Genomic DNA, 24,677 nt, shown 5'->3' on the forward strand with positions numbered 1-24,677 from the left:
TTTAAAGAGGCCCAGCCAAAAAACAAAACAAAAACAAGTTGCACTGGATGGCCTTTGAGAGCACATTCAACCTTTCCTATTTTATTTTATTTCATTTCATTTTATTTTATTTTATTTTATTTTTTTCCGCTTTAAACATTATTTTATTTGGCCATTTCCAAACATTATTCACTGGAAGCAAAAATCATTTTCTTTTCCTCCCCCCTCCCCCCCAACTCTCCCTCTCCCATAGCTGACGCACGATTCCACTGGGTATCACGTGTTCTTGTTTCGAACCCATTTCCATGTTGTTGGTATTTGCATTAGAGTGTTCATTTAGAGTCTCTCCTCAGTCATATCACCTCCACCCCTGTAGTCAAGTAGTTGCTTTTCATTGGTGTTTTTACTCCCACAGTTTATCCTCTGCTTGTGGATAGTATTTTTTAGATCCTTTCATATTGTTCAGGGACATTGCATTGACACTAATGGAGAAGTCCATTACCTTTGATTGTACCACAATGTATCAGTCTCTGTGTATAATGATTTCCTGGTTCTGCTCCTTTTGCTCTGCATCACTTCTTGGAGGTTGTTCCAGTCTCCATGGAATTCCTCTACTTTATTATTCCTTTTAGCACAATAGTATTCCATCACCAACATATACCACAATTTGTTCAGCCATTCCCCAATTGAAGGGCATCCTCTTGTTTTCCAATTTTTGACCACCACAAAGAGTGCAGCTATGAATATTCTTGTACAAGTCTTTTTCCTTATTATCTCTTTGGGGTACAAGCCCAGCAGTGCTATGGCTGGATCAAAGGGCAGACAGTCTTTTATCACCCTTTGGGCATAGTTCCAAATTGCCCTCCAGAATGGTTGGATCAATTCACAACTTATTCACAACCTACTTTGCCACATCCCCTCCAGCATTCATTACTTTCCTTTGCTGACATGTTAGCCAATCTGCTAGGTGTGAGGTGATACCTCAGAGTTGTTTTGATTTGCATCTCTCTGATTATAAGAGATTTAGAACACTTTTTCATGTGCTTATTAATAGTTTTGATTTCTTTGGCTGAGAACTGCCTGTTCATGTTCCTTGCCCATTTATCAATTGGAGAATGACTTGATTTTTTGTACAGTTGATTTAGCTCTTTGTAAATTTGAGTAATTAAACCTTTGTCAGAGGTTTTTATGAAGATTGTTTCCCAATTTGTTGCTTCCCTTCTGATTTTAGTTACATTGGTTTTGTTTGTACAAAACCTTTTTAATTTGATGTATTCCAGATTATTTATTTTGTATTTTGTGACTCTTTCTAAGTCTTGCTTGGTTTTAAAGTCTTTCCCTTCCCAAAGGTCTGACATGTATACTATTCTGTGTTCGCCTAATTTTCTTATAGTTTCCTTCTTTATGTTCAAATCATTCACCCATTTTGAATTTATCTTGGTGTAGGGTGTGAGGTGTTGATCTAAACCTAATCTTTCCCACACTGTCCTCCAATTTTCCCAGCAGTTTTTATGAAATAGTGGATTTTTGTCCCCAAAGCTGGGATCTTTGGGTTTGTCATATACTGTCTTGCTGAGGTCACTTACCCCGAGTCTATTCCACTGATCCTCCTTTCTGTCTCTTAGCCAGTACCAAATTGTTTTGATGACCGCTGCTTTATAATATAGTTTGGGATCTGGGACTGCAAGGCCCCCTTCCTTTCCTATTTTATAATTATGAAAATATGAGGCTTTACCACTGAGATGTAAGAGAATGTCACAAATTCTCTTTAGTACATTATATTAGGAATTAATTTAGTTAAGATTTAAACCTCTAATAGGTAATTAAATTGCATATAAACAGGAAGCTGTTGAAAGCCTGTTTTGAACTTGACTATTTTGGTACATTCTGTCATATTACTTTTTCCGTTATAGATGGTATGTTTTGAATTGGGGTCCTAACAATACACTAAAAGCTATTACATAGATCCTCAAGAAAAAATATTCTCTCTTCCACTCTGAATGTTTGTTTAGTTTTGGCTAAGGCTGACGAATATGGATCAGGATTTGAGGAAAGATAGAGCATTAACAACTAGAATAACGTGGAAAGTACATAAACAAAGTTGCCCCCAAAGGTGAGCCTCAAAGAAGTGAAGGCTTCTTTCAGGTGGCAGTGACCAGAACATATTACAAGTATATAGACAGCCTGAGTGAATGGGCCCCTAAGGTAGACTGTGGAACCTAGGGGGTGGTTAGTAAACCAGTTTGGTTTGAATTTAGGGTTTATGAAAAGGATGTTAAACTGAAATTATCCTGGAAGAAGGAACTAGACTGGAAGGCTTCAGGTACCAGAGTTGTAAATTTATATTTATTTGATCTTTGAGACGAGAGAGCCACTGAAGTTCCTTAAACAAGGAAATCACATAGACTGGGTGACTCGTTCCTCACCTCCAGCTCCCCTAGCTCCTTTTGAGACTTCATTCTACTCCCACCTTTTATAGGAATCCTTTCCTCACCTCCTCCTTTCTAGGACCTCCTCCTATGCTAGGACCTTCCTTCTGGAATTATTTTCCTCTTCCATCATATGTCTCTTGTGTATACATAGTTTTGGTGTGGTTTCTCCTGAATTAGAATATGAGCTCCTTGAGAACAGGGAACATGAGTTTGCCTCTCTTTATCCCAAGGACTTAGCACAGTCCCTGCAATATATAGGAAGTGCTTAACAAATACTTATTAATTGACTCAGTTAGACAGGAAAGAATTGTAAGTAAGGGAACAGTTTAGAAGGTTTATGAAAGAGTGTAGGCAAGAAGTAATTAACTAAACTGGGGAAGTGGTTTTATGGATGGAGAAAAATGGAATGATTGTTAGATTTGAGGATTAGATGTAAGAGATTATAGAGGTAGAAGTGATATGAATTGGCAACTGATTAGATAAGAGGCATGAGAAAAAGGGGAGAGTCAGTGTTGCATCTGAAGTTAACTCAGATAACTGAAACAGAAGTGTGGAGGAGAGGTGGGTTTAGAAAGAAAAGTAGATTTAGGAGGAAAACTGATGAATTTCATCATCAACCAACCAACATCAATACAAGGTTATGTTTGATATTTGTAGGTGCTTTAGGTAGAAACTTACAGAAAATAGCTGGTGATATGATAAATATGTTGGTGGTACCCTATACAGGAAGGAGAGTCCTTGATTAGGTTCTCTAGTCTGTTGGCCACCTTTCTACCTTCTCCAGTTCCCTTCCACTGTTGCACTTTACTAAAATCATAGTATATGTTACATGATGCCCCTTTCCCATGTAGCTACAGTCAGTCATCTTTTGTAGCTCAGCCTCTCCAGGTGTTGGTCAATCCATCATCAATTGTGTTCTTCCATGCTCATCACTATTCTAGGCTCTATAAAAGTCACAAAGTTGAAAGGTGTAATCTTTTCTTTTAGGAAGTTTATGCTTTTATTAGGTATACAATTCTTAACATATGAAGTAATAGAATAAATAGAAAATTGTGTAATATAAAGAATAGAGGGAAATCAGCAAAACCTTCTTGGAAAGTGAAAATGACTTTTTTGGAATAGAAGAATGGTTGCTTTTATAGGTAGTAGAAAGAGTTTGGACTTGGAGTCAGAGGACCTGGTTATAAATTCTGGCTCTGCCAATTGTACAGTTGGTTCGGTAAGGTATTCAGCTTTTCTGGATCTCAAGTTATCTCATTGAGGAAATCAGTAGGTTGAACTAAATGAATTAAATTTCCTTCAAGTTCTAAATTGATGATGCTGTGATCCTTGATAAGCATAGAAGGCATTTGAAGTGGCACCTCAGATAAACTAGGGAGTGAAATGGATAAAGGGGTGGACTCTGAACCAGGAAGACAGCCTGAACTTGAATATCGCCTCAGACACTCACTAGGGATTATTTTATTCAAATGTTTGTTGTCTCAAACACTTGCTGGCTTGTATGATCATGAGCTGGATACTCTCTCAGCCTCAATTTCTTCATCTGTAAAATGGAAGATAATAGTACAACTTGTTTCATGTGGTTATTGTGAAGATAGATAAATACATGTAAAACACACTAAAAACTTGAAGCATATAAATACTAGCCATTTCATTTGAAGAGAACAAAATGAATGAAGATAGAAGAATGAATGTGTACATAGCAATGGTATGGAGTTTCAAGTAGAGGAGACTTGACTTTAATCCATAGAAAGCCCATACTGAAGTTCAGGGGCAGCTATGAGGTTATTTATTGTGGAAATTCCAGACATAAGGTAACATTGACCTGGAAAAAGGCAGTTGGAATAGAGAGGAAGGGATAAATAAATAATAAACTATTAAAAGCTTGGTATGTGTAGAGCATTATGCTAATGGGGAAGGATACAAATACAAGAAAGCAAGACAGTTTGCCCCTAAGAAGCTAACATTCTTATTAAAGAAGACAATACATAAAAGGGAGTTGGTAAGCAAGGAGAGGAAATGGGGAGTGGGAAAACACAAGGTTTTGAAATGACCAGAAAGTGGCATGGAGGAATGGTTCTTGCAAGGCAAAAGTTTACCCATTAGAATTCAGCAGTATTTCAGGTGTAGAATCCAAGCTTTTGGCAGTCGGGGATAAGGATGAAAACAATGACCAGATCAGAGGCAGGATGGTTTGGAAATTGTGGCTGGGAAATGGATTAGTATGACTCACACAATTACAGAATTTGGAGTTTAGAAGGGACCTCAGATGCCACCTATACAACCCACCATCTCTCAAAGCAGCCTATTAACTAACACTTTTAGATAGCTCTAATTATTAGGAAGCTTTTCCTGACATTAAGTCTAAATGTGTTTCTTTGCAACTTCCTCTCAATGCCCCTGGCTCTGCTCCCTTCAGTTGGCAGTTAACCAAACTAAAAATTGATAGTCTTGGACTGGATCATTTATAGAAAGAAAAAAGTCCTATTACTATGTTGTTGTCCTCCTTGACTCTCTAAGGTCAAGTAAGCAAACATTAAATGCCTTGTATGTGTAAGACATTGTTTATGTAAGGATAGAAGGACTGGAATGAATCATTCCTTGTCTTCTCTGATGCCTGTTCTTTTGGGAAGAAATTTAGACTTATCCAGAAAATGGGCTACAAAGTCTAGGAATCTGAGTACTAATAACTCTTTGGAGATAATAGATTCTGACTTAAATGATAGGATACAGAATTTTTTTAAAAGTTGCTTTTGAAAGCCAGATAACAATAAATTATTGTGCCTGTGTTTCTTAATTACTCTCTATATTTAAATAATTGGCACAAAGTTTTTAGGGGGCACCTGGGTAGCTCAGTGGAGACGGGAGGTCCTCAGCTGTGTGACCCTGGGCAAGTCACTTGACCCCATTGCCTAGCCCTTACCACTCTTCTGCCTTGGAGCCAATACCCAGTATTGACTCCAAGACGGAAGGTAAGGGTTATTAAAAAAAAAAAAGAATAGAAATCAGTACTCAAATCAGCCACCCAAAACATATCATGATTCTTATTAAATGTTTCTGAAGAAAGAAAATAGTCTTTCTTAGCTTTAATAATAATTTATTGATTTATGGGAAGTGGCTAAGTGGTATAATAGAGTACTATACTTGAAATTAGGAACATCTGGGTTCAAATCCTTCCTCAGACACTTTATAAGTATGGCCCTGATCAAGTCACTTAAGTTTATTTGTAAAATAAGGATAGTCATAGTACCTGCCTTATAGGATTAATTTGGGAATCAAATGAGATAATATTTCTAAGGCACTTTGCAGATTTTTAAAGTACTATATAAATGCTACTTGTAGTACTATAATATAGACACACCAGAAACAAATTCACACTTCCCTTGCTTGATATTTGTTTTGTCCTCCCTTTTCTGAATCAAACATCGGGCTAAAAGCTGAAGGTAAAACAATTTTCCTCCTTTGACACCTGATACTTCTGAAGCCTTCAGCACTAAAAATTGGCCGTAGCCAGTGCTGGACACTGATGACCAAATTGTGGAGTATAATCCTCTTTGGAGCTCACTTATTTCAGCAACCTGCATTTGGGTAGGAGGTGAGGGACAGTAGGGTTTAGTCTCACAATAATTCCTACTTGTTAATAAAGAAGAATCAAGAATCTGAATCCAATTGAGAACAAGCTCAACTGTTTTCAATGCCTTTCATAACCATCAAAGCAAGGTTCTCTAAACCTGAATGTCTCACAATTTTACTTGGAACATTTGTGTTGCTTTTAGTCCTATTTCAGAATCAGCTGAAATTTCTTTTGCTTTTTAAGTTTGGGTGGTTATTGGTCTTTGGAAGCCAAATAAATGTAGTTTGCACATATGTAGACTAGCACTAACTAGAATAAAGTCATTATCATCATTATTACCTACACCACCAATGATAATAAATCCCTTTAAGAGTCACATAAAGTACTTAACACAGTAGTCCTATGAGGATATATAGTGTAAGTCTCCCATTTTGTAGAAAAAACTGAAGCTTATTACAGTTGTTACTTGCTTAGAATCAAACAGCTAGTTATAGGAACTGGGACACTCCTAATTCTGGCTTTCTTCCATTTTATCTTTTTCATAACTACCCAAATAATCCACCCAATATTCAATTCTGATTGTATCAATCTAAAAAAATTCATTTGCTTTGTGTACCTTATATTATAAAATACAAACTCTAGGCAATCATTGAAGGCCCTCTACAACTTGGCTCCAACCGCCTTTTCTAACCTTATTTGACATTATGCATAATGCACTTTAATATTCCACTCAAATAGTTTTTAATTTTTTAATTTAATTTTTTAAAATTTAATTTTAATGAACAGATTATTTTTTTTTATTTTGCCTTGCACTGTCACATTTGTTGAATAACCTAGGGCAAATCTTTATCTCTGTGATTCAGCTTCATAGTCTCATGGGAGAATTCAGTCTTCATAGTCTCATGGGAGAATTTGGGTGAGGGATTAGGATCACTGAATGTTAATATTAGAAGGAATCTTAAGAGATCCTGCTAGTATAATTCTCTTGTTTTACAAATGTGAAAATTGAGGAGCTCAAGAAAGTAAAATGACTTGTCTTACATAAAGTCACTTGGCTTAGTATAGGGCAAAATTGGGACTTGAATCTAGGTCTTCTGATCCAGTATACATAATCTGCTATGCCATTTTCTAGGTTTCTTTTAACCCTGAAATCTTAAGTGATTTTATTTTTATTATTTGATTATTTCCTATGAGTTTTTGTTTTTGTTTTACTATGCCATGCTGCTTCATGTGTTTACTCAGGATTATGGGATGGATTTAGAACTGAAAGGGATCTTAAGAATTAACAGTCCCTATTCTTTCCCCTTCCTCTCTCCATGTTATAAATAAGGAAACTGAGGACCAAAGAAGTGAATCGCCCCAGGTCACACTGGTATTAAATGACCAAGTGGGATTATAGCTGAGTTTTTCTGACTGCAGATCGTGTTTTTTGTACTGTATCACACATTGCTTTCCTACTACTTTCCTCTACTCTTCCTCTTCCTCGTAGAATACAAGCTGCTTGAGGGCAAGGTCTGATTTTAATTTTGTTTTTGTATTCTGAGGCCTTAGTACTGTGAAGTGTTAAATTGAGGAGGGGGCAGAAGTTTGATCAAAAGCCAGTGTGCAGTTTATTAAATGCAAAACACTTAATTTTGTAATGGGTAAAATTTTACCTTCTGGGAGAGGTTATAATATTGAACAATGGCCGCCAAGGAATTTACTTATGAAATTCCTAAAATGAAACACTCAAGTCAGAATGGAGTTTATGGAGGTTTAATCACACTGGGAGTAGGGAAAGAGAAGGGAGAGAAGGAGAGAAGAGATAAGGGAAAGGGGCTATTCAACCTCTGACCAAGGCAGAGTGAGTTCTAGGCCCAAAGGGCCAAGGTGGAAAGAATCAGTCCTTAACTCACGTGAGTGATCTGAAGGAAAGCTGTCTGCGGGCGTCCTCTCTCTCCAAGCTCCTAACACCAACTCTCGTCTAGTTCTCTCCACAGGAAGTGAGCGAATTCCAGAGGCTGTTCCCTACCTCACTTCCTGTGTCTCACAAGTGCCAATGGTTGGCTCTAGCTTAGCTTAGGACAGCCCAGGTGGGCAGTTAGTTATTTCTGATTTGTCATTGACTAGCACATGCCTGTGTAGTGTGGGTGTGCACAATTTTTTGGTGCTAGACCAAGATGGAGACTTTTAAAATTCACAATTTATTATTAGGAAATATGGATAGGAAATAGGAAGGAAGAAAGTGAAAGTAATCTTATAATAAATTATAACTATACCTAAGATCTCAATCCTAACTAAATTTTTCTAGAAAACCCTACATCTATCTGCCTCATAGGGCAGCTAGCCCAAAGCCCTCTCCTACTCTCACTACTTTATCTACCTGATAATATAACCACTATCTATCTACCTGTCTACCCAAGTTATAAATGATCAATAAGGCTATTACGGCCTTATTCTGTTTCTCTGTCACCAGTCAGAGAGATTGCTAGCAGTACAACCTCTCCCCAGGAGACCCAGAGACAAAAAGCCTTTTCCAACAGTCTGCAACTTACAGACCACACTCAGCCACACCCTTCTAACTGTCACCAACTTCCATGTGCACAGCACAGAGTCTCTGAAAAAATATTACTTCTTAAATATAAAAAAGGAGAAATTAATAAAAACTCTGTAATGGTACAGTGCAAAGAACTATGATAAAACTGAAACATAACCACATGAGAAAGGTATAGAGTAATCTAGCAGATTAGAGGAATGAAAGAACATTTCAATCAGTAAGCATTTTAAAAATCATATCATTTACTAGGAATGTGCTAGGTGTCAGGATTATAAAGGGAAAAACAAATGATACCACTCCTATCTTCAAGCAGCTTTTGTTTGAGAAAACAGCATCTAAATATAGGTTTTTTTGGATATATAGTTACTTAACAAACTTGAAAATGTAAAAATTAAATTCATATCTAGTAATAAAAATATTATATTTTATGAGGTTTATTAAGGATTATTATGAATCAAAGAATAATGAAGATACAAATAAAAACCATGTGCCCATGGCTGATTAGCCAATTCAGAATCCTCGAGCTTAGCTTACTTACTATATCATTGCAATGGAAGAGAGAAGAGAGAGAGGGAGGCATTACTGCCAGTTAAATACTAATTGTGATCTCGCCCAGGTGGAGGCTCAGGTGAGATTATAGGGGATTCTGGGAAATACCAAGGACTTATGGGGATTGAAGTCTAGGGTTCAAAATCTCCATTTTTATAAAAGCAATTACCAAGTTCTTGCTATGTGAAAAGATACTCTTAGGTACTGGAGATACAAAAAAAAGGAAATGGTTCCTTTCCTACATTTTTTCAGGGGAGCTAATGTGTACTTATACAATATAAATATAAGAGAATTTTGGGAAGAGGCAATTCCTCCCAATTATTTGGGGATTAGGAAAAACTTCAATGCTTACAGTATGACAGAAACTAGAGGTCCGAATTTATCTAAAATGTTGAAATATCATCTGGCTTTTGGTAGATAGGCAAATTTTAGTAAGTAGAGTCTGGGAACATAAGTAGACATTCAAGTGAAAACCATGTGCAGAGATACTGAGACAAAGCACTTGGATGTATGTAGGGTATAGCCAATTATTGAGTTTGGCTAGAATGTGGTAAATGTTTTCTTAAAGATAATTTTACACATTTTATCTGTTTAATTTTTATTTCATCACAGTGTTTTTACATCTATGACTTCATTTTTATTCTCACAAAATTTATTGGATGAAACTTAAACTCCAGGATGAAATATAGAATCCTTTGTTTGGCTAAGTACTGTAGTGAATGATGCTAGCCTTGAGTTAGGAAATTCTGAGTTCAAATTGTGCTTCAGTTAATAGCGCCCACCTCCCAGGGTTATTATGAAGATAAAATGAGATAATATTTTTCTGCCTAAAGAATTATAGAAATGCTAAAAGATGATGATGATCTGTTTGAAGCTATTCACAAACTGCTGCCTTTTTATGCTTTTTTACCTTTTTACATTCAGGATGCTACAAATCTCCTGCCTTCTTTCTTTGACAATGTCACCTCTTGCCTGGAATGCTTTCCCTCCTCAACTGGATCTTTTAGTTTACCTGACTTTTCTTCAAAACTCAGGATCTTATCTTTTACATAGAATTGTTTGGTTTTTTCCCCCAGTCTCCCAGGTGGCTAGTGCCTTCCCCATTGAGATTGCTTTGCATCTGCTCTTTATGTATTTTGTATTTACTGAATTATTTTCATTTTGTCTGTCCCAAAAGAATGTTAGGAGGAGGATTTCTTTTCTTTGGATCCTCATTTCTTAGCATAGTACTTACTAGTACTGTTACCTTGAACCTATAGTATATAGCAAGTTCTTAATAAAAGCTTGTAGATTGATTGATCAAAAAGTTCAATGACTTATCCAAAATCATAAGCCTAGTGTGTTTTTGGCAGAGTTTGCAGAAAGCCTACTAGTGTTTTTTCCCTTATATAACTTCCGCTTGTAATGACTTCTGGAACCCACTGAACTCTAAATGCATAGGGCTTGGTGATTTGAACTTCATCTGTTTGTTTGTTTGTTTGTTTTTTTAAGTAATCTTTTTTCCCCTTTTTTTCAGCCTCACTTAACACTTTTCTTTCTTAGTTGCTACTTCTCAAATTGGTTATTTAAATAATATTTAATCTTTTGTGATAACAATTGAATAACCCAAAGTCTAAAATCCCATTACGTAATGTCACATTACTGGCTTATATTTTATATATTTTCAATAGAAAATGATTGTTAAATGGGGAAATTAAGATGTCATTCAATTTTGAATTCTTTTTGATATATTCTAGAAATGCTTGGCTTAAAGATGGCCTTTGTTTTCAATTCTCTGATATATAAATGCCAAAAATGATCATGTGTCTTTTCATTTAATTTTTTAGACCATTATTGAACTCTCTGAGGAGCGGGACGGTATTCATTTTCTACCTCATTCCTCATCAGCACAGTCACCTTGCAGTTCTCCAGGCATGAAGCGGACTGAAAGTAGACAACATTTATCAGTAGAACTGGCAGATGCTAAGGCAAAGATAAGAAGACTCAGGCAGGAGTTGTAAGTTCACACTGATTTTAAGTGACCTTTTCCTTGGCCTGGAAATTCTTAAGTTTATGAAATTTGATCAGTTATCTTATACTTTGAAATCACAAAATTAGCATGTTACTAGCTTTTATTTGCATTAATATAACAAAAATTGAATTTTGTATATGGGTATATATGATTTATTAAATAAGAAATGTATTTGTCATAAAAAAGGTTTGGAGTTAGCAGTTTAAAAGTTTTGACATTAATTGGTTGGTAAACATGGACAAATCACTTCCTCTTTTTAAGCCTCTATTTATCTGTATGATGATGATGCTAATAATATCCCTAGTACTTTACTCCTTGGCTTATTGTGAGGATAAAATAATTTATATAAAGCACTTTAAAAAGCCTGAAGTATTACATAATTGCCAGCTGTTCTATAATTGTTTGAATCTTAATTCAAACTAGTAATATGATTATTAAGAAATGAAGAAAGACAAAAATTCAGAGTCAGAATACTTGAAATATGTTAAGTCTTTACAGTATAAACTTGAACAATGCATATGCTGTAAAGATTTATGTTTAAAGACCACACAAACATATTCTGCATTATAAGAGGGACAACAAATGGAAAAAAGGCCCCCTTTCCACCTCAGCTCTGTTCATTTTATAGTTGTTTCTTTATCTCTTGTAATTTATGTTGGAAGGACTTGATTTTAAATTTATAACCCAATATAGGAATTATCTTAATGTACCTAAAACTGACTGAATTAAGTATTTTATAGAATCATGCAGAGAAAATTCTATCATGGGCTATAGGAAAATTAGAAAACAGAAAGCTGCAGCTTTCATTTGTGGATATCTGCATTATTACGTGTCTTTTGAATTGGACACGCCCAGGATATTCTACAAACAGCTGTGCTGGGAAAATTGTGAAAAGATTGCAGTTATTAGTTTGACTGGCAGTTAATAGATAGCCTAAACATTGAACACTTCTATGTCCTGTATAATTTAGTAGAGTCCTCTCAAGTCTTGAGATAAAGCATGCAATTAGGATTATAATGATGACTATGAATAGTTTAACATTTTGCACCACATTCAAATTTAATTTGTAAATAAATTTTACTTGACCATAGAGGTGTGTTAAAATCCTAGAGAATTTTGTGCACTGTTGGATTGAATTAAAATTGTTAAAATGTTTTATATTTTTTATATCTTTTGAGTCAGTTATGCTGAGGATAAAAAAAATCATCCATGTAGATTAAAGAGCAAGTTAGTCACTAGTATTCCACTTTCTTGTGAAATTCCTTTTGCATATTTATCATAATCTCTTATAGCACACAGTCTTTGTGAGATATTTTCAGAAAAAGAAACAAACTTGGTATAAAATCAATTTATAATAATAGAGTAAGATCAAATGTCATGGTAGTCTTATGCCTAATGGAAATGGCACACTTGAACATTTCTATATTAACATTATAAAATAATCGGTAAATTGCTCACAATATGTAAATATAACATAGATGATGGGTTCAGAACTTGTCTTGGATACTTCTAGCTGTGTGACCCTGGGCAAGGCACTTAACCCATTGCATACCCTTACCACTCTTCTGTCTTAGAACAAATACATCGTTTTGATTCTAAGATGGAAGGCAAGGGTTTATTTTGGTTGAGGAAATATATAAATATATATATTACATATAACGTGAATAATCAGAATGGATTCATAGGAATTTAAGTATCATGCTTAGTATGTATTTCATTGCCTGATCTTTAAGCATAACAGATCAAGGCCCAATAAACATTTTAGACATTAAAGAAATTTGTCACTCTTTAGAAGACATAAACTAAAACCAACTCCCCTTTTCCTCAGGTATTTGTACTATATTTTGAGGATCAATGAGGTTGAAAATAGGAGAAATGGAATTTGAAAAATGATGACCCTTTATTTTACTTTTTTATTTGCAAATCTATTGCTCCTATAGTAGTGACCTTTGGCTATTGTCTTTTAAATTTAATTTATTTCAGCACTAAAATAATCAGGTGCCTTTGGAAAACAAATGAGGTTACCATAGATTCCTATCGTGCCCTTTACAATTTTTATTAATGTCTTCTTCTGATAACCTTGTGTTTGTTGTTCATATATACATTGTATCTACCAAGTAAACTCTAAGATTCTTGAGGGCAGAACTGTTTTGTTTTTGTCTTTGTATCCCTAGTATCTAGCACACTGCTTTTTACAATAAATGTTTGTTGAATTGAATAGTTTTTTTCCCCTCAATTTAAGGGAGGAAAAGACTGAACAACTGTTAGACTGTAAACAAGAGCTTGAACAGATGGAGACAGAACTAAAGAGACTTCAACAAGAGGTTTGTTCCTGGAAATTCAAGTTGGCAACCCAATTAATGTTAAACTTTATTTTGCTACTGATAATACAATTCAATCTTCATATTGCTAATTTATTAACATTCTCTTTCATTTGCTTAATTTTTCATATAAATAATCTCAATACTTAATTGGCTTATTTTTTTAACTTCTCATTAGTAATAGAATTTTAGTCATTCTACTCTGTTAAAGATCTGTAATTTTAAAGGTATAGATATATCTTTCATCTATCCAGCTATACTGTTTTAGACTGCATTTATTCATAGCTTACCAAAAAATGTATCATCTGGTGGCTATCCTTATTGTTATGAAACTCTCCACCTTTAGCTGGGTTCTTCCTCACACAGTAAACCTAGTCATTTGTTTGTCCTTCAGCAAATTCTTTTCATCTTGTTAAAACCTAAAAAAACTTATTCCTGCTGCCATAGTTTTTAAAACCTCAAGTCACCTCCATGTGGCATTGAAATATAGGACTTGAGAACTTTTGTACAAGTCAGTTTTTGGTTGACAAAATAGGAAATTTCTGAAATTCTAAACTTTTTTCCATCAAATGATGGTATTCGTGTTATAAAGTTATTCATATCAGATATAGTTTTAGTCATCAAATTTTATTATAATTCTTAGAAGGGAAAGACTATACATCTTTTTGATTACTAAAATATTTTTGGGTTTTGTAAAATCATTCATAAATCTCGCAATTCTGTTTGTACTTAATGTAACTTAGAACTGTTTTCTGTCTAAAACCTTAGAGCATTTTCTTTGCCATATTTCTTTTAAATGTTTAAAATTTTTTTTAATCGAAAAAAATCTCTTAACTGTACACTTAGCTTATTCTCTGGTCTCAAGTTGTTTATTCTCTCTTATTTTCAATTACAGGGCAATATTTTTCTTTTTGATTATGTGTACAACATAAGGACTAAGGTCAAGAAGTTTTTCTACCCACACATCTCACTGCTTCACAGCCCCAGCACATAGCCTTTTGAATGGTAGCCATTGTCATTAATCATTCATGGTACTGCTAATAATACTCTTAACTACTATTTCAATACCATAAAGTAGCTACCATTCCAATTTATAATCTCTTATAGTATCATACCAGTCTGACTGATTATATCTTCATACACGCATATGAGAAGGAATGTATTGTAGTGGATATATAGCAGTCCTTGGAGTCAGAAAGACTTGGGTTTAAGTTCCATATTTATCTCATGTGAAGCATCCTGGTGATATGACCAGAGAAAAGCACTTAATCTCTCAGTGTTCTAGGCAAATTTCTGAAGCTAAAAGTTGCAGAGAAGATCATGACTTACATTGTTAAAATTTCCTCATTTATCTATATTGGTGACATTATAGGGCAAGTTACTCTCTGACTCTGAATAAAAAGTTACTCATGAAAACAGCAATACTCAACACTTTTAAATTGATCATATATAAAAATAATTAAATCTTCATATATAGACATATATATTCATATATACAATATATGGGTGTATATATGTATAACTATGTTATTTCTAATATATAACTATGACTTCATTAGTATATAGGATTTCCTACTGAAGAAAATCATTTATCTTTCTCTCTCATATATAGGTAGTATTTATCAGAGACAGAAATTGAATCCAAATCTTCCTAACTCCAAAGCCCTCTATCTCCTATGCTACATTTCTTCATTTTAGGTTGTTATGATGAAGTCAATATTTCCTGTTGAAATGGTTTCAAATTTATTTTATAATTGAATAAGAAATAAATCATGATTCATTTTTGCTTTTTATTATCCTTTGAAAAGATAGTTTGCTAAGAATTATTTATTCTTTTGGAAGTATTGCCTTAACTGTGATTCTGGAAATACAAAATGAAAAAATTCTAACTTTATATAGTACATATTTTGTTTATTAGAATATGAACTTGCTTTCGGATGCTCGCTCAGCCAGAGTATACCGAGATGAATTGGATGCACTTCGAGAAAAAGCAATCAGAGTTGACAAGCTTGAAAGCAAAGTCAGCAGATATAAAGAGAGGCTACATGATATTGAATTTTATAAAGCAAGAGTTGAGGTATGCTATATTATTCTTAAACTGATCGTGGTACTTTTTCCTTTCAAAATTTTGTAATATTTGAATTAATACTACAGTTTTTCTCAATAACTACAATAGGTGTTGGAATCTACAGAACAGATAAATATTTTATTGTAATTTACTGCCTTTGATAACAGAACAGAACTTGTTAAGGAGGCAATATTATTTTAGGATATAGTGGTGGAATATGACCTCCTCGTACCTCTATTATTGGTTTTGGTGACCTTTTGGCATCATTTGCCATTGCTGTTTTCCTGTCTTAGACTAGTGATCATAATATTCTCCCCATGCTACTTAAAAAAGCATTTACCATATTACTAAGCATGTCTTCCATTTGAAAACAAAAGAATATCCTTAGTTATAATTTCACTTATAATTATTTAGCTTATATTTTCTTGTTATACTATTAAAGTCTATAATTAAAAATTAGAAATTGCTTTGTTACTCCATGATATTTAAATCTTTTAAAAGTTACTATAGTATTTAAATCAATGAACCATGTTCCAAGTATTATATTTTATAAATTTTATTAATAATCAGGTGAAGTATAGGAATAAAAAGGTAATTATCTAACAAAATATTAAGACACGTGAATAGATAATCCTGCCACTCACTTCACACCACCTCCACCAAATGGATCATAGGAAGAGAGAACGAGAGGTGGGGCTACACAAAACTTATATCCTTCCTACATCAGCACGTAACATGAGGAGGAAAATGGGATACTGGAAATTGTAATTCTAGGGTTCAAATTTTAATTACACAATCCCCCCTGTGATTCTCATGGGAAATGAGCATGTAGAAATCACCCAGATTTACATGCCTAGGTTCTACATGGAATCTCTATACATAACCAAAGAGGGGTCCTCTGGAAACTAATCTCTCCAGAAGCCAGGAAAGGAGTCAGCTTTTCACTCATCCATGTTGTAGTCCAAAGGGGAAGATCCAAGAGCAGTCTTACCAAATGCTAGAGCCCGAGGTTCACACTGAATTAGGTCCTCCACCAGCCTCCAGAGCCTCGAAAGAGCTTGAAGACCTCTTAAAGGAAATTTCAGTCATTTTAAAAAACCTTTCTTTGCGTCACTTTCTGTTCCTTCCTCCACTTTAGGGGACCAATTGTAGTCCATAAATTTGCTTAGGACTGCCCAGGGGGTGGTCAGTTGTTTCTAGAGGTACAAACCCCTTCAGTAAGTAGTTTGTGGACCTCCCCTACTTTAGGGTTAAGTAGGAATGTATTTACTTTTGTTGATTAAATTTAATAGTAGACAAGGAGAGAGTTAATCCCATCTTCACATTACTATTTAGTTTGACCTGAATTTTCACCAAGCTTACCAATATTAGAGCTGCATGACCAACAGAAATTAGTAGGATCGATATGTAATTGTTTGGCAGAAGATACTTTATTTTTATACCCTTTAAATTGTATATAATTTCTAAAATTCCTTTATGGATAAAAAGTAGACATCTTCCCCATATTTTTACTGTCCTGAATAGTTTTCTCCTCTTAAATAACTGTATCCAACTGAAATTCAGCAGGTTAAAGGAATTACTATTTTCTATTAAGGGTTACAGCTAGGATTTGGCAAAGTTCTGCTTTGAAATATTATCTGTATAGATACCGTTACCTATTTATATTCCTAAAGAAAAGATCTATTGATGTCTCTCTTCTGCTTAAGAAGCTTCAATGTTAACCATTTCTTCTAGGAATAAATAGATATATGTTCTGCTGCTTGGTATTTAAAAGCTTTTACAATCTGGCTCCAACCTATCTTTCCAGATATATTTTACATTATTCTTTTTTATCTACTTATTGTTTCATCCAGACTGACCTGTTTACTATTCCCTATAAATGACAATTCTCCTCCCACTGCATGCCCTTGCAATAAGTTGTTCCCCATACCTTTTAGAATTCCTAGCTCTCTTCAGAACTCGGTTTAAATGCCACTTCTGTAAGAGGTCTTTCCTTTTTCCCATTGTGCCATCTGTTCTCACTGTGACATTATTTTGTATTTATTTAAATGTTCTTATTGTAGTCTACTCTTCTCCAGTAGAGGGTAACCTTACATTCTAACAGAGCATGGAATGTTATTTTAAATATGAGATATTAATCCTAATGATGCCTTTAACTCTCCTGACAATATTTTTATCTTGAGTCATCAATTCTTTTTACTATTTTTTTCTCTTTTGTCATATTATAATTTTTATGATTTATCATTTTATTAATAGATAGCAAGGCTACTTTTTCAGACTATAACTTACAGGAACAGCCAGATAGCTCAGTGGATAGAGAGCCAGGCCTGGAGGCAGGAGGCCCTGGGTTCAAATGTGGCCTCAGACACTTCCTACTTGTGTGATCCTGGGCAAGTCACTTAACTCCAGTTGCCTAGCCCTTTGAGGTCTTTTGCCTTGGATTTGATATTTAGTGTCACTTCTAAGACAGAAGGTAAGAGGTTTTTTTAAAAAAAGATATGTTACAGATGAATTACTGTTCTGTATTAGCGGTGTGAGTTTCCACACTGGGAGTTCCTCATACCAGTAAAATTACAGGTCCTGATCCATTCCCTACCTCCTCTTCTAATGGTGTGCTAAAAATGAACTACTGTATTAGTACTTCAGGACATTTGGGTTTGGGTCTTGGGTCTACCACTCCTTATTCTGTGCCATTAATCAAGTTACCTTATTCTCTTTGCTCATGTTAAAATGACCTAATCTTGATGACCTTAAAGATACTTTGTGACTAAAATTCTGTGCTTGTATGCAACTCAAAACAGATCTGCTTTCTATATTAAAATAATTTCTTCTTTTTTAAAAAATTTTTATTTGGTCATTTCCAAACATTATTCACTGGAAACAAAGATCCATTTTCTTTTCTTCCCTCCCCCCCCCCCCTCCCACCACCTCTCCCATAGCCCACACACAATTCCACTGGCTATCACATGTGCTCTTGATTCAAACCGATTTCCATGTTGTTGGTATTTGCATTAGTGTTCATTTAGAGTCTCTCCTCAGTCCTATCTATCCCCTCCACCCCTGTAGTCAAGCAGTTGCTTTTCATCAGTGTTTTTACTCCCACAGTTTATCCTCTGCTTGTGGATAGTGTTTTTTAGATCCCTGCAGATTGTTCAGGGACGCTAATGGAGAAGTCCATTACATTTGATTGTATCACAGTGTATCAGTCTCTGTGTATAATGTTTTCCTGGTTCTCCTTCTTGCGCTCTGCATCACTTCCTGGAGGTTGTTCTAGTCTCCATGGAATTCCTCTACTTTATTATTCCTTTTAGCACAATAGTATTCCATCACCAACATATACCACAATTTGTTCAGCCATTCTCCAACTGAAGGGCATCCCCTCATTTTGCAATTTTTGGCCACCACAAAGAGCGCAGCTATGAATATTCTTTTACAAGTCGTTTTCCTTATTACCTCTTTGGGGTACAAGCTCAGCAGTGCTATGGCTGGATCAAAGGGCAGACAGTCTTTTATCACCCTTTGGGCATAGTTCCAAATTGCCCTCCAGAATGGTTGGATTAATTCACAACTCCACCAGCAATGCATTAATGTCCTGACTTTGCCACATCCCCTCCAGCATTCATTACTTTCCATAGCTGTTATGTTAGACAATCTGCTAGTTGTGAGGTGATACCTCAGAGTTGTTTTGATTTGCATCTCTCTGATTATAAGAGATTTAGAACACTTCTTCATGTGCTTGTTAATAGTTTTGATTTCTTTGGCTGAGAACTGCCTGTTCATGTCCCTTGCCCATTTATCAATTGGAGAGTGGCTTGATTTTTTTGTACAATTGATTTAGTTCTTTGTAAATTTGAGTAATTAAACCTTTGTCAGAGGTTTTTATGAAGATTGTTTCCCAATTTGTTGCTAACCTTCTGATTTTAGTTACATTGGTTTTGTTTGTACAAAAACTTTTTAATTTGATGTAGTCAAAATTACTTATTTTACATTTTGTGACTCTAAGTCTTGCTTGGTTTTAAAATCTTTCCCTTCCCAAAGGTCTGACATGTATACTATTCTGTGTTCACCTAATTTACTTATAGTTTCCTTCTTTATGTTCAAGTCATTCACTCATTCTGAATTTATCTTGGTGTGGGGTGTGAGGTGTTAATCCAAACCTAATCTCTTCCACACTGTCTTCCAATTTTCTCAGCAGTTTTTATCAAATAATGGATTTTTGTCCCAAAAGCTGGGGTCTTTGGGTTTGTCATAAACTGTCTTGCTGAGATCATTTACGCCAAGTTTATTCCACTGATCCTCCTTTCTGTCTCTTAGCTAAAATAATTTCTTTTAAAAATGTACTTTGCAATTTTTTTCCCCTTCTGGTAATATTCTACTTTAAGTCATATTTAACCAAATTTAGTGAAGTTGGGGAAGGAAAATGCAGTTAATTTAGGTAATTTAAGCGAAAGGACCATTTTAATTTTAAATACAGCATAATTGTGATAAAAGCTATCTATTTAAATAATTGCCTCCATTACCCAATTTTCTCTGCTAGTTTAGATCTGACTGTTAACTAAGAGAATATGAACTAATAGGCTTTCTTGTTGTTTATTGCATGCATGGCTTATCTTTCTCTATAAATTTGTATGTATTATCATGCGTGGGATGCCAAATATCTTCCAAGAAATTTTATTTTTTAAAGTTGAGTTTAAAGGCAAATTTAAATGCAAATAGATGTAAAATAATGATTATCTGTTTGATTTTAAGGAATTTGAAGATTGAGTTACCATGTTTATCCTAAAAAGCCCACAAACTGGTTTAAAGACAATTGGCCTAATAATGATTTTCAGTAGCCTATGTTGTATCATTTTCCCATTCTTTGTTGTTTTTAGTTTACCAGAGTGGGACTTATGGGTTAATAGTAGTGGAAAATTGAAAAGGAAAATCCTAACCTAGGACATTAGTGTTGATTACATTATAATTTAAAATTTTATAGGCTTGAATAGGCACTTGAAAGTTCCAGGCTAATTATTAAACATATATGTGGGACACTCTTAATATTCATAAAAAAATGTGACCCTTGGAAGGATTTTACTTGACATTGCTTCTGTAAAATACTAATTTTCCTAATGGCTTTGATTTTTGCTATATTTCTCCAGCTATATTGTCTGTACTTTTCCCTGAAATATGCCATATAAAAAATCCTGAAAGAAAAAATGAAGAAAGCATTTGATAAAAATTAATAGATCTTTATTTGAATTTATAAAGAAATGTGAAAAGATATTTAATAACAAATAAATTTAATTTGGCAATTTTGTATAAATCTTTTTCATTTTATATTTGAAGTAGTATTATTTAGGGGTCCATAGAAATAGCCATATATTAGCAACCTCAGCCAGTTATAAGTCTATTGGAATGCATTGTCAAATTGTATTCATATTTAAAACTCTTGCCTAGTTGCTAAGGCTAGTCAAGTATTTATTAAGAACCTACTCTGTGTCAGAAAGCTAGTTAGGCTATGAGTACAAAGTTTTAAAAATCCATGGCCAGGGGGCAGCTGGGTGGCTCAGTGAATTGAGAACCAGGCCCAGAGACAGGAAGTCCTGGGTTCAAATATGGCCTCGGACACTTTCTAGCTCTGTGGCCCTGGGCAAGTCACTTGATCCCCATTGCCTAGCCCTTACTACTCTTCTGCCTTAGAACCAATACACAGTATTGATTCTAAGAGGGAAGGTATGTGTTTTTTAAAAATCCATGACCTTAGGGAGCTTACAATCTACCAGGTGTGAGACAACATGTACAAAGTATATATATCAAGTAATTAGAGACATGAGAGAGATCGCAACTAAGGAGATTGGGAGGGCATTCATGTAGAAGCTGAATATAACTTTTAATACTTGAAAAAGATTCTATCATTTTACTTTTGTAAGGCATTTCTTCACTGATGCAAATTGGAACTTCTCTCTTACTCATTAGGTGGTCTTTGAAAATTGCTATGGTTAAAAAAATACATCATTTTGTGATTGTTTTGGTTATGAAACTCTTTAGACTTATTTTAGATTGGTCCTCAGAATAGGAACATCTTTGAGATCCTACATCTTTAGTAGGAACATCTAGGGCTTGCACTTTGCTGACATAGCCTTTGAGAACTCAAGGAAGGTTAATTTCAAATTCCTGAGATGTATGAGATTTCAGTGGAAGTCTGAAAAACAAAGGGAGTATCCATCAATTGGAGAATAGCTAAACAAGTTGGGGTATATGGTTGTAATGGAATAGTATTATTACACCATAAAGGAGGGACAAACAGAATGAGTTCAGGAAAACCTGGAAAGAGTTATATGAACTGATGTGAAATAAACAAAGCCAGGAGAATAGTGTATATAGTAACAGAAATATTATATGATGATCAACTGATGCTCATCAGCAAAATCTTCCAGTGATTTGCATAGATCCTCCATGAAAGTACATAGAAGCACATGAACAGCAATCTTACAGATGGAGAAGGAATGGATGGATTGCAACATAAACCCAGAAAAGCAGTACCTATACTGTTGAGATCTTAGATCTATCAAAATATAAAATCATTTTATAGTTTTAATGTAGATATAGGAAAAATATTCCCATTAAGTCCTTGTGATAGGTAATTGCTGCTGAATAATACAATTACTACACAGAGATCCAAGAGGTTAAAATTTAGGTTTTATTGTACTTAAATATAGTCTTAGAGGTCAGAAAAAAGAACTCCAAATCCCAATTAGACTTTTGCAAATGCTTGTAGTTTTCAGTTACTTCAGAGAGGCAGAGAAATTTTACTCACTTTGTTGTTTTATTATTAAAATATAACATTTCATTCTCTTGGATTCTTTAAAGTATAAATATACTAATTATATGTATTGTGATGATTAAACTATTTAAAATGTTTGTAGGAATTAAAAGAAGACAATCAAGTATTATTGGAAACAAAAAGTATGTTAGAAGACCAACTAGAAGGAACCCGCACTCGTTCTGATAAATTACATGAATTAGAAAAAGAGAACTTACAACTGAAGGCTAAACTACATGATATGGAGATGGTAAGAATATATAAACTTGATAAAACATGAAGGGAGCTTGATATTAGGCATCTTGTTTCATTTCAATGTAAGAAAATGAAGAATAGAGTGGAATAGCAATGATTTATTTTCAATTTAAGTCAAGCACTTCTTAAATACCTATGTTCACAGATATATAGGTAGATACTAAAGGTAAAAGAAACAGTATATAAATATAAAAAAGCAGAAACCATGCTTGGAAGCATCATCAGGGAAGAACAATTCCCTGGACGAGGTGGCACTTGATTTAGGTCATTAAAAACAAACAAACAAACAAACAAACAAAAAACGGAGAGGGACTGAGATGAGGATGGACAGGGCAGGAAAAGTATTGATTCCTGACATAAAGGAACAACAGAAGTGTGATGGGGAGAATAATATAAATTGTACAGGTTGATAGATGTGATAATTAAATTTATATTGGAGCCTGACTGTAGAAAGCCTTTTGTCAAGATAAAATAGTTTAAATTTTACTTGGTTAGCTTATTCAAAGTAGCAGAGTAGAAAAATATATCAGTATAAGTAGAGAATGGCGAATCTAGAGGCAGAGACCAAGAAAGAGACTCTTACAATAGTTGGAATTCAGAAAGGCAACTTGTGGAGATGAAAGGAAGGGGAAAAGCACTTGGTAACTGGTACTATGAGGTGCCTATGGAGAAAGGAGAAAAAACTCAAAACTTACCAAGAAGAAGCTATATTAAAGAAGTTAGTGAAAATTCAGATTTTAGGTGGGGAGATGGGTGGAAATAATGAACTCCATTTTGGACAAGCAGAGTTTGAACTTTAGTCTTGTAGTGATTTCAAGCCATTTGCATAGGAATGTTCATTCAAACCTTAGATATAAATGAGTTTGACATAGGAACACAAGAAGAGAAGGTAAAAGAATAAATGTCAAGACTTTAGGAAATATCCTGGCTAACCTTGGCCATATGTGAATTTAATGCAATCTCCAGAGAATTTTAATCCTAATAGCCATTAGTATTCAGAAGGGAGTGAGAGAGTTAGGTAATCAGTGTTATGCAAGCTAAGGGAGGGTGAAGGCAGTAAGAAGGAGGACAGCAGTTTTAAAATCAAATGCTAGGAAAGATAGATAGACTGAAAAAAAAAAAGATTATTGAATTTGGGGGTTAAGAGGCCATGAGTAACCTTGAAAATGATCCATTTCAGCAGCTTGGTAGGGGAATGGCAGAGTGAAATGGGTTGATAAATGAATAAGAAGTTTAAAGTATTCTTTTCTAGTGGTTTCTTAGTGAGTTTGAGGATAAAAACAAACAGGATTAAGAAGACCTAACAGTCAAAGGAAGGAGTTTTTAGATTAAGGGAGACTGAATTGTGGTTAAAAGGTCAAGGAAAAAGCACCAGTAGAAAAAAGATCATTGATGATTGAGAGAAGTGAATTCGTGGTGGAAATGGGAAGGGGGATAGTGATCATGAAGTCAGTCTTGACCAAACAGATTGCCTAATCCTCTGAGATTAGAAGAGAGGATGAATGAGAATATATAGAGATTTGGGGGAGTGGGAAAGAAGAGATCAATTAAATTGCCAAAAAAAAAATTAAGTAGCTATATATGTACCAGATTCCTTGAGATGCTAAGGACACAAAGACAAAAATGAAACAGTCCTCTCTTCTCAAAAAATGTGCATTCTTCAAGAAGGCTGCAGCATAGAAACAAATTAAAACATTTTGAACTGGAAGGATGAAGATATATTTTTAGTGGGAGTTAGTCCCTGAGCTAAGTCAAGAATGGTAAAGGTCGGGCTGAGTAGGGAATATGCTTGAAAGATTACCCTGGATAAGGTACATGGAAGTGAGAGAGTTTTGGAAACAAAGTTTATCTAATATTAAGTCTAAATAGGCAGATAGTATCAGATTATGGAAATTTTAAGTGTTGATCTAAGAAATTTGATTTTTATTCTAGGGACATTAGGTAGATATTTTGATAAGAATATGATATAAGGAGAACTGGGGAAAAGCTCTTACATTTAGCAAGTAAGAGATAATGTTGGAATTATCATATTAAAATTTAATTATACTTTTTAAAAAATCTCCATAGTAAGAAAAATAATTACAGTTTCTAGTTTCATACAGTACCCTTTTTTTGTTACATGCCACATATTGGAATACTTTTGTTTG

At 34.5% G+C, this 24,677-nt stretch overlaps 1 protein-coding gene across 12 annotated transcripts in view; it reads left to right on the forward strand.

Moving 5' to 3' along the window:
* The window catches only part of CCDC88A (coiled-coil domain containing 88A), a 179,504-nt gene that overhangs the window by 81,313 nt on the left and 73,514 nt on the right, over nucleotides 1-24,677 (forward strand). For all 12 annotated transcript variants that reach the window (XM_056814003.1, XM_056813995.1, XM_056813999.1 and 9 more), the window contains 4 exons: nucleotides 10,897-11,066; nucleotides 13,324-13,405; nucleotides 15,321-15,479; nucleotides 22,379-22,525. In XM_056814003.1, the coding sequence (XP_056669981.1) occupies nucleotides 10,897-11,066; nucleotides 13,324-13,405; nucleotides 15,321-15,479; nucleotides 22,379-22,525 (558 nt within the window). The remainder of the gene's footprint in view (nucleotides 1-10,896; nucleotides 11,067-13,323; nucleotides 13,406-15,320; nucleotides 15,480-22,378; nucleotides 22,526-24,677) is intronic.

This window comes from Monodelphis domestica, chromosome 1 (genome assembly GCF_027887165.1).
Source record: "Monodelphis domestica isolate mMonDom1 chromosome 1, mMonDom1.pri, whole genome shotgun sequence".
Classification (NCBI taxonomy): Eukaryota; Metazoa; Chordata; class Mammalia; order Didelphimorphia; family Didelphidae; genus Monodelphis; species Monodelphis domestica.